This window comes from Pelophylax lessonae, assembly GCF_965119305.1.
Source record: "Pelophylax lessonae genome assembly, chromosome: 1".
Lineage (NCBI taxonomy): Eukaryota > Metazoa > Chordata > Amphibia > Anura > Ranidae > Pelophylax > Pelophylax lessonae.
This window is the reverse complement of record NC_138768.1, coordinates 849655468-849676363: the sequence shown is the minus strand read 5'-3', so window position 1 is coordinate 849676363 and position 20896 is coordinate 849655468. Positions and strand designations below refer to the sequence as shown.

Sequence of the window (20896 nt, the reverse complement as noted above, 5' to 3'; positions counted from 1 at the left end):
TCCATACTGTTATTCATGATTCATTTACTGGTAGGGTTCTTCAATGTTTTTAAGAAATTGTATCTGTATTTTGAATTAAAAAAATACATTTTTTATATAAAATGGTCCTTTATCTAGGAATTTCTACCACAACTTACCATCAATCTATGCCTATAAAGTCCAATGCTTCTGGTAGGGCACGGCCCGGATATCCCTCCAGCCTCTTGGCTTGATCGTATATCGGACCTGCCCCTTACCAAATATTTTTATCTTTTCATTTATGTTTTAGGGATGTGGCAATGATTGTTTGATTAATGTGAACCAGAATTTTTTTCACTACGTAGTCATCTAAAGATGTTGAACTCTTGATTTTGAAAAATACAGAATTAATGCATCTTTGAGCGTATTATTGCATCATTAAATTATTTTTTTTTAAATGTCAGCTGTATAAGTATCTTAATTTGACTTTAGACTGGGAGAGGAAGAAGCAGCATAACGATCCAATCAGTTGAATTGCAGTGCTCATGTGCTAACAAGGGGCATGCTAATAGGAGGAGAGAGCAGAGCGACAGAGAGATGAGCTTACCAGTCTGCTTTTTTTTTCTTTTCATTGTCAATTCACAGTCTAGGAAAGGGACATGATTGATAGCAGAGTGACAAAACCCTTAAGTGTTACCTAACTGTTTTAGAGAATAATTGGGTCTCCTGTCCTGCCAGACATGCAAGCCCTTTGGCAGGAAGAAAACCCCCCATATACTATATGTATTTTATCTGCGTATTTAGCTGTCATCTTATTACAGAAAAAAAATAAAAAAATCTACAATATAAAGAAGTCATTACATACTACAGTGAGCACACTGGTATGGTGTAAGATCCTCTTTAATTGGTTAAAATAAATATATCGTACTAACATAAGTGACAAAAAGACACAATCAACTCAATGAATGCACTCTTCTGTCCATTAGTTCTTCATTCGAAGATTAACTCCTAATATACTGACTAACGCATTTCAAGGCAGCTCCTATTCATCAGAGTCAACACCATTAATGCCTTTTTTAAAGACCTTACACTATGCCAGTGTGCTCTCTGTTTCATTTACAGTATTTCTGAGGATCCCCGGTCTGCAGAGAGCTGCAAGAAAGTGGATATTTTCTCTGCTACATTATGTTGAATTTGAACTTTGGCAGATATAGACTTGTAGAATTCATCGCTGTTGAGTGCTGACATTAGTTCATTACTTACTATACCATGTCTGACTACCTGCATTGCCATTATTCTTTGGAATAAAGAAAGCCCGCTGCCTGAAGAACCCACTTTATCTGACACTTCTGGAAGTGTCAGATACCTTGTCCCACTCTGATCTGTGGCTCCTCCTACTGATCTATATGTCCCCACAAGACACAAATACCCTGGCTTCTGCCCCAGTGCCTAGATGAGGGTGATGTCACAGGCCTTGTGGTGCAATCCTGGGATTACTGAGGATCTCAAATCTAACAAGAAGATGTTCCTACACAGTGCTGAAGTGTCTTCTTTCTAGAATCCAGCCAAATATATTCATAATACCTTTTTAAAAATGTTTGCAACATTTTTCCTTGGGAGTGTCTATATAAAGTGATTGTAACCCTAAAAAAATGCTCCTGTTCCTTTAAAGCATGATATACTGTATAGCACAGTGCTTGTGACGGACTCCGGACACCCCGACTGGGTATCTCCGCCAAGAAGCTGCTTCCTAAGCTCTGGAACACGAGATCCGTGAATCTGGCTATAGTTACCCCAAGAACTAGGCAGTACCAGTTTTGGAGGAAACCAGAATAAGAACGGTTTATTTAAACACAGGCACAAAGAGATATACATAAATCCCCCCCTCCCCCTTAGCAGCCAATCCACATACACATATACATCCCATAATAGGTTGATCTTAAGGCAGACAGAAACAATAGAACACTGGGATGCAGGTACTTAACAATAACAAACCCCACCCCACCTCAAACTATCTAGCAAGGGTCTATGAGAGACTCCAACAATATTCAAACAATCTGAAATGTCAAATTGTTTATCTTTATATATTTCTTGAGGGAAATAAATAGTGTGTTTGTATCAAAAACTATGAACAGAAGGTACCACATCCCTAAATTGTATAGTATATACGCTGGGAAAGGTATCCCAAATAGTAAACCCACAGTCAGAACCTGAGGTGCACAGGAAGGTACTGGGGTGAGAAAAAGAGGGGGGGAAGAAGAAGAAGGGAAAAAAGAAAAAAGAAAGAGGAAAGGGAGGGAACAAGAAGTGAAGGATAAAAGGAAGGAAAGGGAAAAGAAAGAGGGGGGGGGGGAAAAAAAGGGGGAAAAGGGGAGAAAAAAAAAGAAGGGGGGGGTGGAGAAAATTGGAAACAAGGGGGAGAGCCGAAGAGGACAATAAAAGAGGTGACCCGGAGGTCAGAAGGAAGATGGGAGGGCTGGTGGGACTTTAAAGGTACCAGGTAATTCAGAGTAATAACAATGATATTAAAAACATGAAATATTTATTGACATAACATCTTAAAAACAAAGACTTGGTTATGTGAGTGTGTCTACTGCAGACACTCAACAAGGTACATATATTAGCCTTTCATATAGGTGTATTACCCCTTTCCCCCCCTCTCCTCACTTGGTGGTGGCGGGTTTCCAGTTTCACCATATATATACCCCCTGCCTCATATGCCCCTCCACATCCGCTGGGGAGACGTTTCCTTGGGGAGCACCCTCTTCCGATCTGGCTGGTGGTGGGTCTTTCTGCGGTGGCGGTTTCGGATGCTCCTTGATGTTCCACAATTGCATGCACTTTAAATCTGATGTTTTACATATATGTATGTGAACTAATAACAATTTTTGTTGTTGCCATATTGCACAGGATTTTCAAAGGCATTGCACAATTTATGTGATCCTATTCCCCTGAAGAAGCGGTGCAGTTTTGCCCGCGAAACATGTCGGGATTGGTTTGAGGTTCACCATTGGACCTATATATCTTTAATACCTCTTGCCTTGTGTCTCCTATGGCCTTACATATTCAATTTGTACATATCTGATTCTCATGTACCATTGTTGTACTGTCTGTCTTTGTTTTTAAGATGTTATGTCAATAAATATTTCATGTTTTTAATATCATTGTTATTACTCTGAATTACCTGGTACCTTTAAAGTCCCACCAGCCCTCCCATCTTCCTTCTGACCTCCGGGTCGCCTCATTTTTTGTCCTCTTCGGCTCTCCCCCTTGTTTCCAATTTTCTCCACCCCCCCTTCTTTTTTTTCTCCCATTTTCCCTCTTTTTTCCCCCCCTCTTTCTTTTCCCTTTCCTTCTTTTTATCCTTCACTTCTTGTTCCCTCCCTTTCCTCTTTCTTTTTTCTTTTTTTCCCTTCTTCTTCTCCCCCCCCCCCTCTTTTTCTCACCCCAGCACCTTCCTGTGCACCTCAGGTTCTGACTGTGGGTTTACTATTTGGGATACCTTTCCCAGCGTATATACTATATTTCTTGAGGGATATTGTTCAGAAATATTATTGTCCCAAGTGAAAGAGGCCCTTCATTCTTTCAACACAAACCACACATATAGAACCCAGGATAACCGGGGTAACACGAAATGCAGTGTGGTTGTACAGCGAGTGCAAACCCGAATGGGGTTCTTGGTCACCCTGTGCCTCTAATAGAAACAGAGTGACTTACACACAAGAGGGGCCAGGGAAGCTGGACAAGGAGTTTCCCAACCTCTCTAAAGTAATATGGGTCCCACCAGCCCCCCACCAAAAGTGACTCCCGTCACAGTGCTTTTGCAGTGTAATTTGTCCCAATACATGTTCTACATTGCATGGTTGATCCTGCCTATTCTGTGTTCCCTATGTGTACTGCCAATGGTAATCATGGCTGCTGATCCATGATAGCATGGCCAGATTATGTCCCTCCGTCATCACACTGTGAGTCTCTGCATCTTCCCCTTCCTCGCTCCCTGTCATTTCTGTAGTCTGTGCTCTGAGCCAATCCCCTCTCCTCTCTGCCCCTCCCCTCCTCCATCTATTACCTTGTGGCTGTAAAGTAACATATATAAATTACTTGTATCCCCTCTGTTTTAGGAACATATTAAGTACAGTGTGTGAGTTTTTTTTGTTTTTTAATGGTAAAGCTAAATACCTTGTTTGCCTAGCACTGTTGTGTAGGTCACATGTCCTTCTTCTTCTAGCTTGCATAAGTCATAGGTAAATCTCAGCCCCTACCACTGTACTCCTTTAGATCGGGAAGGAGAGTGGAGGGAGGACATGTGACCACGCAGCAGTGCTGGGCAAAGAATGTATTTAGCTTTATAAATTTTAAAAGCACACATACACACACACACACACTGTACTTAATATGCTCCTAAAACTGAGAGGATACAAGTAATTTATGTATGTGACTTTACAACCCCTTTAATAAGTGAACTTTTTATTCCCTCTGATTCTGTCCACCACAATACCAGTATAAGTTAACCCAGGACACCCTGAACCTGAGAACATACTGAAGTGCAGGTCCTCATGGTCCATTGAGAATCCTCAAGTGCAGGTCCTCGTGGACCAGTGTCATCACTGCACTCTGCACTTACAGTACAATGATGGAAATCACTGAGGACCACGCACTGGAGGGAAGGAAATGAGCCCAGAGCTTGGCATTGAAGGGGACAGGAAACAAGGGGTTACTGAGTACCTGCACCTATTCTCTGAGGAAAAAAAAGACCTGTATAACCAGGTGCATCTCATAAAATTAGAATATCATTAAAAAGTTAATTTATTTCAGTAATTCAATTAAAAAAAAGAAACCCATATATTTTTTTAGATGTGTTACACACAGAGTGATATATTTCAAGCATTTCTTTCTTTTAATTTTGATAATTATGGCTTACAGCTAGAGACAACCCAAAATTCAGTATCTCAAAAAATTTGAATATTTTCACTGTTGGCTTAGTGAAAAGTATGTCCATGTACAGTATAGTATGCACTCAATACTTGGTCGGGGCTCCTTCTGCCTGAATTGCTGCATCAATACGGCGTGGCATGGAGGCGATCAGCCTGTGGCACTGCTGAGGTGTTATGGAAGACCAGGTTGCTTTTAAAGCGTCCTTCAGCTCATCTGCATTGTTGGGTCTCGTGTTTCTCATCTTCCTCTTGACAATACCCCACAGACTCTCTATGGGGTTTAGGTCAGGTGAGTTTGCTGGCCAATCAAGCACAGTGATACCATGATCATATTTAACATAAAAGAAACAATGATCTCGTAAAATGATGATCATGCATTTTTTACAACTTTTCTTTTCAATGATACACCCATAGAGGGAAATAATAATTTGATCATGGAAACAAAAGTTTGAGTACAATAGAGCAGATCAAAACCATAAAGTATAAATAACTCATTGCCTACTCTTTATTCTAGCTGACAGTTAATGGGAGCTGAGAGACCCACCAATAAAAATGTTCCTCAAGGATGGAAAACAAACCAGACTGATCTCTAGCATGTACAAGGGTATCTACTAACAGCCTGCCTATTAATGTCACTGTTTCTTGTCTCTTCAGAATTCTAAGATACAAATCCAAAAAGAAGAGTGATAAGCTACGAAATGTAATATATTGTGGATACCAGTCCTTAGAGGTGGTGGTTATATTAGAGATCTTTATTCAGGTGAAGACCATTTTCAGCAAGTACTGAATGGGCCTGTTAATCTTTCTAGAACTGCAGCATCCTTGTCATTTTCTGGGAGTTTAACAGAAAGCACAAACACTCTTCTGTAAACTACTAATCCCAAAACTTCATGTAATGGTGATGAACATGGGTGTCCGCAGAACATTTTCAGGAGGGGGGCATCATTTTAAGGTCATTCACACCCCACCCCTTTTCAACAATGTCATGAAGGGGAGGAGCTTAGTCATTATATTTATTTTGAGCAGCATGTATTTTTAAAGCATTTGTTAACCTAAAAAAAAATATTGAATCTGTTTCCTTAAAGCATGTGATACAGCACAGTGTTTTGGCCCCTTCTATCACCTAAAATACCTGGCTGATCCTGCCTGGCTATGTCCTCCCCTCTGTAAACTGACCACGGTATGCCATGGCTGCTGAGCCCTGAAACTGTGGTCAGTTTACGTGCCTTCGTCACCTGCAGCTCTCCTGTCCTTCTCTGTCCTCTCTTCCTCCTCTCCCCCTGCCTGTCTGCTCCTGTGTCAGTGCCGCCCCCTCTCTTCCTGCCTGTCTGCTCCTGTGTCAGTGCTGCCCCCCCTCTCTTCCTGCCTGTCTGCTCCTGTGTCAGTGCCGCCCCCTCTCTTCCTGCCTGTCTGCTCCTGTGTCAGTGCCGCCCCCCTCTCTTCCTGCCTGTCTGCTCCTGTGTCAGTGCCGCCCCCCTCTCTCCCTGCCTGTCTGCTCCTGTATCAGTGCCGCCCCCCTCTCTCCCTGCCTGTCTGCTCCTGTGTCAGTGCCCACATCCTCCCCTGCTGCTGTAGTTGCATTTAAAGATTAATATCCTGTCTACAGTCTGTTTAATAATTCTGTGTGCCCCTGTGTCTGTGTTTTACAAGTTTTCAGAGCGCCACTCGCCACTCACATGACCTGCTGACTCTCTCCTCCTCTCCCCTCCTTCTCCCGATTCACATCAGTGAGGAATACTTGGCCCCGCATGCTAAAAGCAACTGTCAGACGGGGAGAGGAGAGAGCCGACGGGTCACGTGAACGGAGCTCGGCCCTCTGAAAACTGGTAAAGAACGCCTTATTTTTTTTAAAACACATACACAGACACACGGGCACACATAATTATTAAACAGACCAGACAGGATGGTATAAATTGGCTTAACAACCACTTGAAAGAGGAAGTTGAGATTCCAGGGGGGGCAATTGCCCCCCCATTGCCCCTACCTGTGGACGCCCATGGTGATGAACAAAGGCAGACATGATTGAAGTCCAAGGCACATGTATGATATTCAGTGTGTTTAAAAATCACAGCTCCCTCCATAGATATAGTGGATGAGTGAGCATAACCAGCCTAGGACAGAAAGGTGGGAGTGAAAATAAAGGAAAGAAACCTGATAACATAAATTAATGCAGCCCACACGTCTAAGGACTGGTAAGATTCAATATATTACATTTTTGTTTTTGGATTTTGGTCTGCTATAAAGGGTAACTTCACTTTCGTGGGGAAAAAAATAACAAAAAAAGAAAAAACAATATAGCGTATGCAATTGCGACATAAATCATATTGTAATTGAATGTTATTTGAAAATGACCTTTCCTTTTTAATCTGCAGCTGTTGTAATGTTCTGAAATTGCAATGCAATATGGAGCTGTTCCTGGAGCTGTTCTGTACACAGAATGTGTACTGACCACACCCCCAGAAACATCATTTCCTGCTTGTGTGATTGGCTCACCAATTTTCCCAGAAGTCTGCTTAATCTCTTCCGGACCGCCCGCTGCCTTTTTACTGCGGCAGTGCGGCCCTCCTGCGCAAAACGACGTAGACCTACGTTGGTTGCGCGCCTGCAGCTACTCTGCAGCGGGGAAGCCGATGCTGCGGGCAGGTGGCTCCAATTGCCGCCTGACACCCACAATCGTTCCCCGCTGAGAGAGAAGAATGGTCAGCTGTTGTAAACTCAATAATGTAAAAGTGGCCCCTGCGCTATCACTTAATCTGTGTGATGTTAATTATGTTAGATTAAGTGCGGCTTTAATATTATATACCTACTGCCTACTGTTGTAAACACAGCTGACCGTTCCTCTCCCTGAAATGTTCATAGAGCCCATGTGATCCTTCTATATAGGATCACAGGTCTCTATGATCATTTCACAAGCTACGTTCCCCCCCCCCCCCCCCACAGTTAGAATCACTCCCCTAGGCTCACATTTAACCCATTGATCACCCACAATGTTAACCTCTTCCCTGCCAGTGTCATTATTACAGTAACAATGTATATTTTTAGCACTGGTTACTGTAGTAATGTCACTGGTCTCCCCAAAAGTGTTATAAATGTCAGTTATGGGTCCGATCTGTCCGCCGCAATGTCGCAGTCCCGCTAAAAATCGCAGATCGCCGCCATTACTAGTAAAAAAAACAATAAAAATGACAATTTTTTTCCGTAGTTAGTAGACGCAATAACTTTTGCGCAAACCAATCAAAATACACTTGTTGCAATTTTTTTTTTACCAAAAATATGTAGCAGAAAACAAATTGGCCTAAAATATTAAACAATTTGGATTTTTAATTTTTTTTGAGAATGTTATATAGCAGAATGTGAAAAATATAGGGTTTTTTTCAGAATTGTTGCTTTTTTTTTGTTTATAGCGCAAAAAATAAAAATCGCACAGGTGATCAAATACCACCAAAAGAAAGCTCTGTTTGTGGACAAAAAAATAATGTCAATTTTATTTGGGTACAGCATTGCACGGCCGCGCAATTGTCCGTTAAATTAACGCAGTGCTGAATCGCAAAATATGGCCTGGTTTATTAAGGGGGAAAATCTTCCGATCCAGAAGTGGTTAAGATATAAGTCAGATTTCTGGCATCCCCTGCAACAAAAATGTCATTTTTGGTGAGATACTACCAATAGGAACACATCTAAAGGGATGCAGACCCAGCAGATTTCCTCATTAGGGCTCTGCAGCTGCCACAGCTGATAGATAAGTATGAAACCCCTCCCATTAGACCCACTCAGCACAGACGAACAAACAGTGATTTCTTCAGAATAAAAAAAGGTAGGAATCTTCCACAAAGTTTGTTAAAATCCTTGTAATGTACAGAGATCACCCAGAGGGGAATGTTTTTTTTTTCAACAAAAGTGAAGTTACGCTTTAAGTTCCAATTCCCAGAAAAGCATAAATGAGAATGTTTTTGAGATTATGGGTCATTGACACACATAATATGTGTTTAGCATTCCGATAAACTATAATTTTTTTCTTTAAAGCTAACTCACTATTTAAAAAAAGTTTTTTGCAAAGATCAATATAATAAAGAAATGTTTTTTAACGGGAAGGGAGATTTACCCAGTTTACTACACATTACCAATTGGGTAATATTTGCAAATAAATGCTATACACATTGGATTGATGTGGGTACATTCAATGGATCAGCACCTAACAACCTTCAGATGAATATTTCAACAAGGTTAATAATATGGAAAAATAATAAGGTGAGTTACAAGTTTGACAGTGGGATTGGGGTTTCAGTGTACTTGAGAGATAAACTGAAAATTGACGACCATTTCTATGAAGAGATTGTTTCAGGCTATACATGCTAAAAGAATAAATGCAAAATGATTACATCTGTACCTAAACTTAAAATTTTAGGACAGTTATTAATTAATTAATTAATTAATTAATTTCTAACCCCACTGAATTAGCTCCCATCTTCATATTTTTTTTTAACATATAATGCTTAAAATAACAGTTTAGAACAGCAAAATAATTTCTGTTTTTGATTTTTACACAACAGATTTATTTTGTAGAGCAGGGTTCATTTTGTCGACTGAAATATTTTCATTGTCAGAATGAAGACTGGTACTGGAGATTTTAGTCAACTAAAATACTATTCAAACTAAAACAATTCAGATGACTAAAATACAACTAAAACTAAAATGGCATTTTATTCAAAAGACTATGACTTAAAACAAGGCTTTTTGTCAGCAGGAACGCGGGGGAACGCAGTTCCGGCACCTCCAGAACTGAATGTATGTAATGGCAAGGGGTGCTGGGGTGTGCTGGAGGGTCTATTGATGCTGGCTAATAGGGAATCTATTGTTGCAATGGATGGGGGTCTATTGTTTCTGGGGAGGTCTTCTGTTGCTCATAGGGGTTTATTGTTGCTGGGGTGGGTCTTTTTCTGCTGGTGGGTCAGTTGTTTCTGGGAGGGATTTATTGTTGAGGGAGGGGTCTTTGTAGCTGGCTGCTGGAGGGTCTATTGATGCTGGCTACTGGGGAATCTAGTGTTGCTGGAGGGGATCTATTTGTTGCTGGAGGGGATCTATTTGCTGCTGGAGGGGATCTATTTGCGCAGAGGGTCTATTGTTGCTGGGGAAGTCTGTTGTTGCTGGTGGGGTATCATGTTGCAGGGAATCAATCATTGCTGGGAGGGATCTACTGTTGAGGGAGGGGCCTAATGCTGCTGGCTGCTGGAGAGTGTATTGATGCTGGATGTTGGAAGTCCATTGTTGCAGGGGTGGATCTATTGTCGCTGGGGTGACCATTGTTTCTAGATCTATTATATTGCCTTTCTTGTTATCGTTAATTCTCTAAAAGAGGTGGTACTGGGAGGTGAGTAGGAGGTGAAACCAAGGAATGGTGCTCGGGGGTGGGTAGGGGACGGAGTTAAGGGGTGACTCAGAAGGGAGGAGTTCCTGCACCTATTCTCTGAGAAAAAAAGCCCTGACTAAAACTAAATTAATGTTTGATGTCAAAATTAGCACTGCTCTGCTGGCCTTTTCTAACTCAGCAACACAATTCTGTCCCAAGCCTATAATAAAAGCACATTAAAGTTTAAACATGTATTGCACTACCACGTAAGAATAAGTAGAGGGAATCTACTAAGCCCTTAAGTCGTAATATTTAATATTTGTAATATATTTAGGTAAGATGTGCAATGGGATTACAGCCAATAGAGTTTACATTTTTTTGTTTTTATTTTACCTTTTAGGCCCCTTTCACACATGCTGTCCGTTTGTCTGTTTTTCATCCATCCGTTGACGGATGAAAAATGAACATCAATGTATCTCTATGTAAAAACGGATGACAACTGATGATCATCAGTTAACATCCGTTTTCATCCGCTTCTGTCAATGTCCGTTTTTTTAAACGTATGAATGCCCTATTTTTCATCCGTCAAAAAAACGGATCGGACGAAAAACGGATGACAACGGATGAAAAACGGATGACAACGGATGAAAAACGGATGACAACTGATGAAAAACAGATAACTGACAAAAAACGGATGAAAAACGGATAACAACCGACGAAAAACGGATGAAAAACGGATAACAACTGACGAAAAACAGATGAAAAATGGATGGAAAACTGATACATTTTGACGTGACTAAACTGATGAACTGAACGGACCGTATGTGTGAAAGGGGCCTAAAAGTTGTACTTTTGTTTGTCAAAAAAGCAATATTTGTGTATGTTTATGAAACTTGATTTTATTTATAAGGACATTATATATTTCAACGGCTAAATCTGTGTCTGCATGCATGCTCAAATCTTAATTCCATAAATAATAACATGTTATTCGTTTTTAATTTCAGGAGCATAAAATGAGTTTGGAAATTCTAAAGAAATGCCTAAATAATGCATTACAATTTAACTAAATTAGATTTTAGATGACTAAAATGTACTGGAGATTTTAGTAGATTAAAATACAACTAAAAGCAAAACAATTCAGATGACTAACATATGACTAAAACTAAAATGGCATTTTAGTCAAAAGACTATGCCTAAAACCAAATCAAAATTTGACATAAAAATGAACACTGTTTTAGAGCTCAAGATTTGTTTGTAGTCTAATGTGATCTGAAAAAAGCACCTGGGCTTTAATGTCCACCAAATGCTGATATTTCAGTTTTTTGTTGGAATTTGGAAAGATAAAATCCCTGAAAGCCTTTTCTGTCTGTCAAGGTTTCTGTCAGTTATTGATACTATTTTTGATTTTTTTTATTTGTTTTAAGAAATTTAAATCTTTTTAACATATTACATACATTTATTTTTTAAATATTAAGAAGAAAATAAGTGAACATAGAAAAATACATTTTCAATGAGGCATAAAAGACTACTAAATATAATTAAATAGTATACATTAAGCAGTAAATAAACATATGTACAGTATGTTAGAAATCTGATGCTAGATCTTAAAGCTCAGCTTTAGCAAAAACATTTTTTAAAATATTTAATTACAGTGGGGAAAGGGTATAACTTTTAACAGCTTTAATTAATATATACTATGTCTCTATTGGGGAAATGTCTCTCCATTTCTTGTCCCAGTGACCAGACAGGAAGTTAGGAGAATTTTCCTACTAGGGACTATAATTTGGCGAACGGTTCTGGCCGAGCAAAAGTTTGGTCCGAACTTTGGCTGTTCACCTGTTGGGCGAACACCCGAATTTGCAGGGCGTTTCGGCGAGTGTTCACCCTGCCAAACGCCCTGCAATGCACTGCCCACTGCACAGTGCATTCAAAGCCCCGATTGGGCAAAGCTTTGCCCAATCAGGGCACAGTGAAAAGCTGGTTGTTAAGGAGTGGGGCTGGGAAGCTGACTGCAACCTCCTTAAAGCAGAGTTTCAGCCTGTATTAAAAAAAAAATTAAAAGTCAGCAGCTACAAATACTGTAGCTGCTGACTTTTACTATAAGGACACTTACCTGTCCAGGTCTGCACTCCTAGCCGATTCATTAATCGGCTTCAGGTGCAGGCGTTGGCATCCTTACTAAGGGAAACTTTCAGCTTCACAACCTGTTTCCTACTGCGCATGTGCAAGTCGCACTGCACATTCTGAATGGTTCCACCATCTTGTGGGACCTGTGTGTACACTCTTTTGGTGAATGGGTAGGGGTACTATGTACCCCATACTTTTTCACATGGGGGACTGGGATCTGAGGGCCCCCTTACAGATTCCAATAAGCCCCCTGTCTGCAGACCCCCACAACCAAAGCCCAGGGTTGTGGGGATGAGGCCCTTGTCCTCATCCCCCCTAGGTGCTTTGGGGTGAGGGGGCAGCCCCAAAGCATCCACCCCCCCTCACGTTGAGAGCATGTGGCCTGGTATTGTTCATGTGGCCTGGTATTCGCTCATCCCCCCCCCCGTTCCTAACTAGCCGAGCTCAAATATGGGTCTGTTATGGATTTTGGAGGGGGCCACATGCTGTAGGCGTAAGGTTCCCCTTAAAATCCATACCAGATCCAAAGGGCCATATTTTTTCTATTTTTCTTACTGCCGGCAATAGTATTGTATAGCAATTTAAATGTCATTTCATTCATTTTTTTTCCCTTTAAAATTGTCAGTTTTGTTGCAGTAGGTTCTATCCATGGTACAGATGAGCCACTTTACAGGCAGACTAAGGGGACCCCCAGGCACTATAATAAAAGGAATTTTTCATTTTTATTGTTGCACTTTAAGCATCATTAAAACCACTGCTCCTGTAAAAGCAATCCTTTTTATAAACTGTTTTGCATTGATACATGTTCCTAAGGGTAGTAACCAACACACCATACCCTTTTTTAAGGCCAAATACTTGCATATAAGCATTTAAAATGGGCACTTTTGATTTTTCACATTCGGGTCCCATAGACTTTATTAGGGTTCGTCGTTGGGGTCAGAAATTTTCTGTAAGAGAGTTCTGGTGCGAACTGAACAGGGGGGTGTTCGGCCCATCTCTACTAGGGACATAGGAAGATAAACAATCCTTCTACACAGTTCATAAAGAAGAGATTTTCAAAAATAAATTAGCTAAGATACTACATCCCTAAACACTTTACATTTAAACCATTACAATTTTTTTTTTAGCTATTAACATTCATCATAGATCCCTGTGGTCAGTTGCTAAAAAACTACCCCTAGAATTGCGGCATTGAAGACATGTGGTGAATTATTTAATAATCACCAAAGAAGTTAATGTGTTACAATTTTAGTATTCAGCTATGGGGAAACCTACATTTCACCATGTCCACCATTTAATGAGGCACCATGGCACATTTTCATGCTACACTTTCTTTACTCCACAAAAATATGTCCCTACCACGAGACTCGGTTATAGTTGCCCATCTGGCCAAAATGTACTACTCTGACTGTTGTGTAGTATACCCAAAATTTGAATCCGAAATTTAAACTGTGATTTAAGATCTAAATTTCAGGACAACTTTTACAAAGTATTTTAAAATGTCCTTGCTTTATTTATAAGTAATACAGCACATTATTCCAGGTACCCCGAGGCCGATGTTCTGAGCGGTGTCTTCCGGGAACAAGGAAAGTTCTTCAGGAAGGATATCACATTTGTTGCTATGATTGCGTTCCGTGTTCAGATGGAGAAATATCAGTCATTGCTGGTATAATTTATGAAAACCAATTATGTAGTTTTGGCCTCTTGTACACAGGAGCATAAGAAAGCACAAAGTAAATTCCCCCCTATTTATGTGCCCAGGAGACACGACTAGCATATTATGAAATACTTACCTTAGAACAAAGCTCTTCCAGTGGCGTCCAGTCACCGCTGACAGCTCTTCCATCTTCCCCCAGCCTTTCTTTAGGGTTTGAGGGCTCCGGTGCTGTGAGTGGCTGGAGCCGCGATGATGTCACTCCCACACATGCCCACCGGAGCCCTCAGTTCTTGCAAGAAGCTCTGAAGGTCCAGTATTCATTTTATCTACAGGTAAGTCTTATAATAGACTTACCTGTAGGTAAAAATAAAACAAAGTGGGCTTTACTACCACTTTAAGTCACATGCACAATGTATTATCTCTGATGTTTAGTCTCCTATAGAAGTTTAGCAGCAGAAAAAACATTTTGCACGCATGATCATGTGAGTTTACTCGTCTGTGGTTAACACACTATATTGGCCAGAATGTTATGTTATTATGACTAATGCTCCTTTTTACACCTGAGTGTAAAAGGTGTTCATTTTCAGGTGTTTTTGTGTTTTTTTGGGGGGGGGGGCGTTTTTTGTGGATGTTTGGAGGCAGGCATTGACATCTAACAAAAATGCTTGTAATCTGCCAAAAAAGAAGCTCATGTACTTTTTTGAGCTTCAGGCGTTTTGCTTTAGGCGACAAAACGCTCAGATTTGAACAGGGGCCATTGAATTGAATGGGATTTTACTTGTTGGGTGTTTTGAGACTTCAGAGATGAGCGTTGAAAAACACTCAGGTGTGAACAGGGCCTTAAGGCTTTTAGCATTAACATGCATTTATACACATCGAGGCGCATTTAAGCAATTATGCTAAAAAGCTCCTCTCCTTTGGTGTTTTTTTTTTTTATGCCTCTAAACAATCCTACTGCTAAACTTCTGTAAACAGCTATGTGTGCATAGATACATAGGTTAACATGGAGGAGCGTTTAGAGATAAAAAAACAGCAGTGTAAATGAGCCCTTAGTGTGGGCGGCTGTATGCGGGCACGGAAATACTTCCAATTTATGTTGTATAGCCTCATGCACTGCACACCGTGCGGCTGTATAAATGTAGACTTAGTGAAAGGGGTTCCAATTCCTTTTCCATATATTCATAAAGGTCCCTAATTTAAGAGAATGAAGTTCGTTTTAATTCCATAAACATTACTGAATATACATATTGTCACACAGAGCAGAGGGATTGCAAATGTTCCTCCTTGGGTGTCAAATACTTTAGTTATGCCACTTTCTCGGGAACTGAGTGAATAATCAATATCTATCAACAAGATACTGGCACAATCCCCGGTTAATTGGGTAAATCTAAAAATATACTAAGCCTAACAAGGGAAAACCTTGTAGGCGAGAAAAATGGGGATTTTAATGTTCCCAAAAAATATCTCAAGAGAGCGAATTATAAAAAATATGAGTATAAATTTTATTGGAGACAAAATATTAAAATCAACACATAATTAGGGGGAAAAAAGGGAAAGAAGAAAAGGGGCGGTAATGAAGAGTATGAATGGATAGAAAGAAGAACGGGGAAACAAGGACAAGAGTAGAGACCTAGGGTCATTTAAAGCACAACGTAGCAAACAAAAGGCAAGGAGCGAATGAGTAGGTACAGAAAAGGAGACTTGATGTTTTAACAATATCTTGCCTTGGCTGACTATGAATATTTGATAAAGGCCTATATATTATTGAGTTGGAAATCTCGGGAGGATGTTATTAGATCCTGGAGATGAGAAAACTAGTATGGATAATGTCTTTGTAACCCATTAATTTAATATGGTATTATATATTCTGTAATTGACTTCTTTGAAAATTCAAATAAAATGATAAATAAAAAAGCAAAAAAAAAAAATCAACACATGAAGATACAGCGTACAGAAGGTGTATCACATAATACAACAAATCCTATAGTGCGGTGAAGCGCCACCTCCTGTGTCCATGCCTGCTTCCTGTGTCCAACAGTAGGTGAAGCTCTGACCTTTGACCTCTAAAGGCCACACCACCTGACCTTTGACCTTTGGGGTGGGTCCAAAACCCTCTCCTGTGTCTTCTCTGTCTAACCCCTAACCATAACCCTAACCCCCAACCCTATCCCTAACCCTCTAATCTTCTAACCCTAACCTACTAAAACTAACACCCTAACCCTAGCCCTAGACCTAACCCTAACCCACAGTCTGGGATTCCTCAGGATCTAGAAATACATATATATATATATATATATATACAGTGTAAAAAACAAATAAAATCCTGTAAATAAGCAATACATCAATATATGTAAATGTACATGTAGCCTTATCTACACAGTGTGATAATATGTAAATCACAACTTTTGGCATTGGGGGGGGGGGGGAGTGACAAAGTGAGGAACGAAAAGAGCCAAACAAAGAAAAATGCAGACAGACTGGAAAGTTAATTGAGTGGTCTAAGCAGGGAGGAGGAGCATGCAAAGCCCTACAGAAAATATTTCCCTGTAATATAATAAAAAATTATCATAAAAAAAGCAAATGGAAATAGCCTAAAAAAAAAAAACCCAAACTAACACTCCACGCACACTAAACCAACACCAGAAAGTGAAAAAGGGGTGCCAATTATATATATTAAACTCACCCAGCCAGGGATGAATACAATCAAGTATTGAGTGCAAATTAACACAAAGCTCAGAAAGCATATTGCTTTCAAACATCACCTAGGATGTATAGGGCATATCCAATAAAGGGAACATTTCCTATATGGCAAAGTGAAAGACAATACAACTGTATTAATAAGTGCCAAAATTTATATTTATAACCAGCCATCAAAGAAGTGAGATAAGGGACAAAAAAATCCATATAGCTTACATACCACATGAGAAGGATCGTAGTAACAACAAACGTTCCTGCTATAGACAAGCCGGCCGAATCCTGGCTGCCAGCCAAAAGGGCCAGTTTAAATGGAAAATAAGTGGCCAATCAGATCCCCCCGACCTCTCCCTTCACTCCTCGATGCCACTTTCTTTTTATTATCAAATCTTTGACTTACCAATCTTGCTAATGTGAATGAGCTGTAAATAAATTCTATTTTAAAAGGGGTTCCCTGAGACCTGGAATTTTTTTCAAGGGATCCTCCAGGGTAGAAAGGCTGCAATATTACAATATATAAACAACAACACTTTTGATCCTAACATATAAAAGCTGGCAAACCAGCCAAAAAACTAATTCACTAAAACCTGTATGATCAAATCCCACCAGGGAGAGGGTTCTCTGTCATAAGAACTGCCATGTCTTGTTCCTCAGCCTAGGAAGGGTGCAACATTTTTTTAGAAATGAGAATTTAAACAATTACCCTCGTTCCTGTCAAAACATCAGACAGGAGCTGACAGTTTATTTTCTCAGATATACAACTGATGCCTCTAAAGAAGGAGTCAAAGGAACAGAGGGTATTAGGGGTTTTTTATCTGCTTCCTGATGACCGTTTGCTACTCTACCTACAGTATATGAACTGGTTAAGGACAATAGATCTAGATATTGCAGCATGCAAAAAAGCAAAATAATATATAATTTTTCTGCTTTAGATAGTGAAAATTGTCAAAAATGTCATAATAGCAAATGGCCAAATAAAATGAAAAACAATTGTGTCGTTAAACTCCAGGAGTTTTTATCCTATAAGGATGATGTTGCTGTTTTTTTTAGTCTAACCTCCTCATTATTTGCGGTGAAATGTCTATTGGTAATTGGACTGTTTGTTTTATTTCGGGACACTCCCATAGTCACTGCTAATAATCGGAACCTCAGTTACATTATTCTCACATGTCTCTTACTGAGTCTACTAAGTGTATTTCTTTTCTTGGATCGCCCGGTGGACATAACCTGCATGCTACGCCAAATCTCCTTCGGAATAACTTTTACTATTGTCGTATCTTCCATCTTGGCCAAGACTATCATAGTTTATATTGCTTTTAAGGCCACCAAGCCCGACACTTTCTGGAGGAAGTGGGTGGGAGTGAAATTGCCTAATTCAGTAATAGTCATTTGTTCATCTGTTCAGGTAGTAATGGGTGTTATTTGGCTGTCAGTTTCTCCTCCATTTCAGGAATCTGACATGAGCACTTATCCTGAGAAGATTATCATTCAATGTAATGAAGGATCTGTTTTGGCATTTTATTTCATGTTGGGCTACATGGGACTTTTGTCTGCTGTGAGTTTTGTTTTAGCTTTCATGGTGAGAACATTACCGGACATATTTAATGAAGCCAAATACATCACATTCAGCATGCTGGTGTTCTGCAGTGTCTGGATCTGTGCCATCCCAGCCTATTTGAGCAGTACGGGGAAACAAATGGTCATTGTGGAGGTTTTTGCGATACTGGCTTCAAATGTTGGAATACTGAGCTGTATATTCTTCCCGAAATGCTACTACATCCTCATTAAGCCTGAGACCAACAACAAAAGAAGTTTGCTATATAGGAACTCTTCATAGACTAAGCAAAAGACTGTCGTTTACTCAGTTGATACAAATACAGTAAACCTAAGTTTTCTTTATTGCTATTCTTTCTTTAGCTCAAACTTGTTTTTTTTTTTTTTTAATTACTATTTTAATCCATAAATCAGTTTTCTGTGGATCAAATAAAAAAGTTGCAAATACTCACCCAATGAGGCACCGTTTCTTTTGTCAAAAACTGATCCAAAAGAGTGCAGCGCCACTTGAATGAATACATATATATTATAAATAAATGTCATAAATATAAGTAAATCTAAGTTAAATAAATAAATATTTAATTCATATTGGAGAAATACAAATAGTGAAAAAAAAGTCTTTTAAAGTGATTAAATATTGAAAAAGTCTAATCTTTATTCACTTTAAAAGGCTTTTTTTCACTATTTGTATTTATTCAATATGAATGAAATATTATTTATTTATTTCACTTAGATTTACTTATATTTATGGAATTTATTTATAATATATATGTATTCATTCAAGTGACGCTGCACTTTTTTTAATCAGTTTTTTTATATTTGGTATGCAGTGAAACATACTTAGTGATAGCAGCCACTCCACTGATTGCACTTTATATTCAACACTTTATTTAATATCACATTTGTATTGTGTAGAGTATTTACTAATTTATTTTGTGGTCAATTATTCCCACTTTGTGCTGATTTTTCTATTTCTATTAACGGTTTCTTTTGTCATAATTTGCCTGGTTGGTCTCTGAGCTCGTAAACACCATAATCCATTCAAGTACTCACCCTGGTATTGAAGGACATAGGTACTAAGGTCAACAACGAGGGGGGAATTCATTGTAAAACACACAGACACCACCATTCAAAAGTAGCTGAGCAGTAAAGAAAAACAGATGGTCATTGTGGAGATTATTGCTATACTGCCTTCAAATGTTGGAATACTGGGCTGCATATTCTTCCCTAAATGCTACTATATCCTAACAAAGCCAGAGAACAAAAGCAAAAGAAGGTTGTTATATAAAAACTCTTCAAAGACTAGACCAGGGATCCTCAAACTACGGCCCTCCGGCTGTTGCGGAACTACACCTCCCATGAGACATTGTAAAACTCTGATATTCACAGACATGACTAAGCATGATGGGAATTGTAGTTCCTAAACAACTGGAGGGCCATAGTTTGAAGACCCCTGGACTCGACAAAAGGACTGTAATTTACTCAGTTGCTACACGTTCTGCAAATCCAAGGTCTTTAACTTTATTCTTTAACTAAATATGTTTCTATGTCATGCTTGTTTTTTAACTACTCCTGCACTGTGGCAAATAGATACTTAAATCAGTTCACTAAGCATAAAATAAAAAAGTTCCAAATACTTTCCCAATAAAGCACCCTTTCTTTTGTCACCACTCGCCTTGAAGAGTTCTGTTCTCATAAGCATAATCACCCATTTTGGTACAGAAGGAAAGCATTGAGAAGGTGTTATTCATAAAACACTCGCATGATATTGGATATTGTAGCACCTCACAGTAACTTCACATCAAATATGTTCAGTTAAGAATAATAGATACCAATAATAATAATACTATATAATAATATAATAATAATATATACCTATAACATTTTTCTTTGTGAATAAACTTTAATTGTTGAAAACGTCATCTTGTAAAGCATTATTTTTTTTATTTTATCACCACTGTATAGAACTCCTTTTCCTGCTTTCCTCAGCTCATGATTATGTAAAACCTGAATATAAGAAATGTTTTAGGAAGAAAAAGAGTTTTGTATTTCTTATTCCCTAACACCTAAATTATTATATACAGTCAGGTACATAAATATTGGGACATCGACAAAATTCTGATCTCTATTAAATTTACCCTCAAATTAAAGCTGAAAGTCTGAAGTTAAAGCACATCTTGTTTGTTTCATTTCAAATCCATTGTGGTGGTGTATAGAGCCAAAAAGATTAGAATTGTGTCGATGTCCCAATATTTATGGACTGTAGTCACATGGTTAGTCTGGTTGAAAAATGACACAAATTCATCTAGTCCAACCAATTGTTTATTTAAAAAAATTGGTCCAGAGATGGACTTTTGATGTCAACTGAGGTGGCAATAAAACTCCAGAACATATAATGAGTTTACAAGAAGTGAACTTGGTTCTAAGTTATACTAAAGTATAAAAACAGTTTAACAGACAATAAAATTAGCTTTTCAACAGTTTAACAGCTGAATGTCACAAAAAATATTTTTATTGAGAGTAAAAAAACACCCTATTTAGGGTGTGAGCCAATAAAGGCTACTAGATGAAGATATTACATTAAAATGGCACTTTCACATAAAACAAAGCAAAAAATAGCAAGAG

General features: G+C 39.0%; 1 protein-coding gene across 1 annotated transcript in view; it reads left to right on the top strand.

The window, feature by feature from the left end:
* The window catches only part of LOC309549844 (vomeronasal type-2 receptor 26-like), a gene marked incomplete at both ends in the record, with an annotated part of 30633 nt that extends 12079 nt beyond the window's left edge, over nucleotides 1–18554 (top strand). The window contains 3 exons of the mRNA XM_082250343.1: nucleotides 5547–5652; nucleotides 13909–14032; nucleotides 17650–18554. Of these exons, the coding sequence (XP_082106469.1) occupies nucleotides 5547–5652; nucleotides 13909–14032; nucleotides 17650–18554 (1135 nt within the window). The remainder of the gene's footprint in view (nucleotides 1–5546; nucleotides 5653–13908; nucleotides 14033–17649) is intronic.
* Between the last annotated feature and the right edge of the window lie 2342 nt (nucleotides 18555–20896).